Source organism: Tupaia chinensis, unplaced genomic scaffold, assembly GCF_000334495.1.
Source record: "Tupaia chinensis unplaced genomic scaffold, TupChi_1.0 Scaffold000622_1, whole genome shotgun sequence".
NCBI classification, from domain to species: Eukaryota; Metazoa; Chordata; class Mammalia; order Scandentia; family Tupaiidae; genus Tupaia; species Tupaia belangeri.
Window position 1 is genome coordinate 7016750 of NW_006160142.1, and position 4763 is coordinate 7021512.

The 4763-nt window shown below is 41.1% G+C and overlaps 1 protein-coding gene across 1 annotated transcript in view; it reads right to left on the reverse strand.

Annotated features, from left to right (window-relative positions):
- MTIF2 (mitochondrial translational initiation factor 2) overlaps positions 1–4763 on the reverse strand; it is a 42026-nt gene that overhangs the window by 34065 nt on the left and 3198 nt on the right. The window contains exons 3-4 of the mRNA XM_006159039.3: positions 1810–2041; positions 1314–1425 (exon numbers count right to left, since the gene is read on the reverse strand). Coding sequence (XP_006159101.1) covers positions 1314–1425; positions 1810–2034 — 337 coding nt within the window. The 5' untranslated portion in view covers positions 2035–2041. The remainder of the gene's footprint in view (positions 1–1313; positions 1426–1809; positions 2042–4763) is intronic.

Genomic DNA, 4763 nt, shown 5'->3' on the forward strand with positions numbered 1-4763 from the left:
AGAGACAGAAAGCGAGAAATCACCCCCCCCCCAGGGGGGATGGCCATGCTGCAATCCCTTCTCCATTCTCCTCTCAGGATCTTGGGCATGCACACACATGCGCCCGATGTGAGTTTAAGCCACCGGGTCTGGGACTCAAACCGCGGTTGACTACATGGGAGTCCAGCGACATAGCCATTACACTAACTGCTGGTCCCCTTAATTCTTTATTTTTTTAAGAGTCTGCTTGTCCCTTTATTTTGCTACAATAATAGCCTATTTCTCATATACTCAATTTTACACAGTCTATAATAAAAATTCAAATCTTCTTCCAACAATCTTAAATTGGTAATATCAATGGCAAAATGAAGGAATTAAAAATGACAAAGCTCTAGGGACCAGCAGTTGGCATAATGGCTATGTCACTGGACTCCCATATAGTTGGCCACAGTTCGATTCCCGGACCCGGTGGCTTAAACTCACACCAGACGCATGTGCGTGCATGCCCAAGATCACGAGAGGAGAATGGAGGAAAAGGGACTGTGGTGTGGCCATTCCCCCTTGGGGGTGATTTCTCATTTTCTGTCTCTCTGTCTCTCTCTGTCTTTCTTTCTGGCAAGCGCACGTGCCCTAAAAAACCCCCCCCAAAAAAAAAAAAAAAAAAAAAAAAAAAACCCCCCCCCCCAAAAAAAAAAAAAAAAAAAAAAAAAAAAGAGAAAGAAAACTAAGTAGGAAAAAAAAAAAAGAGAGAGAGAGAGAGAGCCAGCAGGTGGCATGGCAGTTAAGGGCACTGGACTCCCATATTCACATGGTCAATCGCAGTTTGAGTCTGAGACCTGGTGGCTTGCTTTCTCACTTTCCCTCTCTCTTTCTCTCTCACTCTGTCCCTCTCTGGTCAAAATAAAATAATTCTTTAAAAAAAAAAAAGAAAGAGAGAGAGAGAGAAAAAACTAATCAGTGTTTGTGGCCTAAAGTGAAAATTATTGGAATGACTTAACACTTATTTATTTATTTAAATTTGCCAGAAGGCATGCACACTCACCATAAAGAGGCAGAGGAGAGGGAGAAAGGATTCCTAATGGGGTACAGAAACACCATAATCCTTTCTCTTCCATCTCTTTTTGGGATTTTGAACACACATATGTACACATGCCCAATGTGTTTTTCAAGCTGCCAGGTCTAGGACTTGAACCACATGATCAGCCACATGGGATCAGCCCCATCAACCATCATGCCATGAACTAGTTCTTATCCTTGAATGCCTTTGTTTTACTGCAAATGAGATTCCAGTCTTCCCTGTTCTCATATTTTTCCTCAAAAATTATCTGGCTCACCTACGTCTTTTTCCATTGCTCTGGCCAACTCCTCAACGGACATTCCAATCCAGACTTCGACTTCCTTTTTAGATTTTGTTGAAGGTAACTGAGATTTCTGTGGTCTTTCTTCCTATCAAAAAGTCAGTACATATAAAGAAGGAAAGAATTTAAGTGATAATTTAGATTTATTACAGAGCATCTACCACAATCACCACTATTATTTCTACTAGCAAATAGCATAAGTAGTTAAATCTTTGTACTAAAATAAGAAATCCCACACCCTTACTACAGTGCTATATACTGGTTTCCAAGTAATAAAATTCACCAGCATTACCAAACAAGTAATCAGAGCTCCCCTTCTACACAAAGATCAACTGCCCAGAGCATAACATTAAGCATCAAAGACTCTAAATGACAAAACACTTAAAATGGATATCTACTCATGGTTCTAGGCTCTTTCATTTCAGAATAAAATATACAAAAATTTCAGAACAAAAGAGAAATATGTAACTACCTTCTTTGTTACTAGAAGCCTATACTGAAATAAAGCAGTCCCAATGAGCACATCTGTCCGCCAGGGGCGGGCATAAAGGTGAGTTGTCCATGTTGGATAAGCAGCTGAAAGCCACCACGGTGCTAACGGTCTTCTTTGACCCAGAGAGCGGTACTCTCTGTGTAACTGCCTACAAAGAGTATGAAACCGTAGCAAATTCTCAAACTTCAGTAGCTTCTGGTTCATGTTTCTCCTAGAAAAAAAAAATTAATTATCACCCAAGTCAAGTTAGCAAATAACCAGATATCTACCTACTACATGCAAAGCACTATACTAGGTACTAGTTACAGTACGAATAAAACAGGGTTCCTGCTTGAAAGAGCTCATAGTCTAGTCAGGGAGATGGGATTCCACACCAAATGCTCTCTAGATAACAGCTACTACTCCTGTTAATGATACTACTATCATAGAACTGAAATACACTAATAAACAGCTTTTTTATGAGATATATTTTTTAATTATTTTATCTAACTTTTATTTTTTATTATTATTACTATTAGTTTTAATTTAACCAGTAAAAGACAGAGAGAGAGAGACAGAGAAAGTGAGAAAGCAAGCTGCTAGATCCGAGACTCGGACCGCAGTCAGCCATGTGGGAATCCAGCATCTTTAACCACCATGCCACCTGCTGACCCAAGAAAGATTTTTGCTATAGGGCATGTGCGTTCATTGGAGAGACAGAGAGAGACAGTGAGACAGAAAATGAGAAATCACCACCCTGGGGGGGAGGGCCACATCACAATCCCTTCTCCTCCATTCTCCTCTTGCACACACCTGCACCCAGTGTGAGGTTGGTCTTTTTTTTTCTTTTTTGAGAGGTTTTTGCTATAGGGCACATGCGCTTGCCAGACAGAGACAGGGAGGCAGAAAGAGAGAGGATGGCCACGCCACAATTCCTTCTGCTCCATTCTCCTCTCAGGATCTTGGGCACGTACACACATGCGCCTGGTGTGAGTTTTAAGCCACCGGGTCCGGAACTCAAACCGTGGTTGACTACGTGGGAGTCCAGCGACATAGCCATTACGCTAACTGTTGGTCCCCCCAGTGTGAGTTTTACACCACCAGGTCTGAGACTCAAAACAGCTACGTGGGAGTCCAGCGATGTAACCACTATGCCATCTGCTTACTTATTTCTTCCATGAGCAAGACAGACCAAGAGAGATAGACAGAAAGACAGCACATGCACCAGGGTACTGAAGCTGCAATCTACCTCCAGATTCAGCAAGTCCCAGATCATGGGCATGTGGCAAGCTTGGTACACTCAGAGAAGTCTCTGGACATGAACTCAGAACCTTCTTGTGTAGAACTGCCTTGCAGAATATCATGTTTTACCACTGTGCCACCATCCAGCCCCAATAATTTTATAAGGCTCTTTTTTCATTCTTTATAAACACCAACTAACCAAATCAAAACTACAGTAATTTTTCTCAAATGCAAATTTGAACTCATCACCTCTGCTACGCACCTTCCAATGGCTCCTCATTAACCCCAAGTTAATATACAACTTCTTAACGTGTTATGTAGGACTCACCATCCACCCTCTGCTAACCTCTCACTTCATCTTTTACACTTTTGTAGTCTCCCTATTCCTATATCCTAAGCTTTTGTTATTCTGATCCATTTATAATCTCCAGTAGTTTGTCCTCTAATTTCTGAACCTTTGCATGCTTCCTCTAGCTGGAACTGTCTTTCAGCTCTTAAAGCTTTTCCCTCTAGGGCCATCCTGGGGTGTGCTGGTTAAGGCAGCTGGATCTCACAAAGCTGACTGTGTAGTTCAAATCCCGGGTGGCTCAAGTAAACATGCCAGGCATGTATGCATTTGTGCCCAAAATCCCACAAGGAAAATGAAAGAGAAAGGCTTGTAGCATGGCTGGTGGGACTTTTTCATTTTCTCTCCCCTTGCCTTCCCACACTACCCACTTAACATTTTTTTTAAGAGTGAGATTTTCGCTAGAGGAAGGGAGTGCGCTTGCTGGAGAGACAGAGAGACAGAAGGTGAGAAATCACCCCCCAGGAGAGGAAAGCCATGCCATAATCCCTTTTCCCCCAAGGATCTTAGGCATGCAAGCACAAAGGCCCAGTGTGAGCCTTTTTTTAAAAAAAATTATTTTATTTAAATTTATTTTATTTAGTTAATTTTTTGTTTGTTTGTTTTAATTTGACCAGAGAGGGACAGAGTGACAGAGAGAGAGAGAAAGTGAGAAAACAAGTTGCCAAGCCTGGGACTTGAACCATGGTTGGCCATGTGGGAGTCCAGTGCCCTTAACCACCACGCCACTTGCTGGCTCCTTGGTGTGATTTAAACTATGGGGATGGGTCTGGAACCAAGGTTGACTACATGAGAGTCCAATAACATAACCATTCAGCCATTTGCCAGTCCCTCAGTTAATATCTCTTTTTTTTTTTTTTTTGCTATAGGATGTGTGCGCTTGCCACAGAAACATAGAGATAGAAACCAAGAAATCATTTCCTGGGGGGATGGCTACGCCACTCCTCTGTTTTCCTTCTAGGATCTTGGGCACGCACACACACACACACACACACACATGCCCGGCGTGAGTTTAAAGCCACCAGGTCTGGGACTCAAACTGCAATTGACCATGTTGGCGTCCAGCAATGTAACTGCTATGCCATTGGCTGTGCACCTTCAGTTAACATCTTAATATGTATCTTTTCAAGCCTTTTGAGTTTGTATATATTTTACTTATAAAAATGCAGTCAGATATTTTGTTTTAGACTTATTTTTACTAAATAATATATTTTGAATATTGTTTTATGTAAATAAACATTTTTCAGTATTACAGAAAAAGTATTAAAATTATAATATTTTAACGTGCTTACCTTAACCATATAAAGCTACTTGAAATAAAATTCTAAACTTGTACATTGTCTTACATTTTTTAATGTTTTTTCTC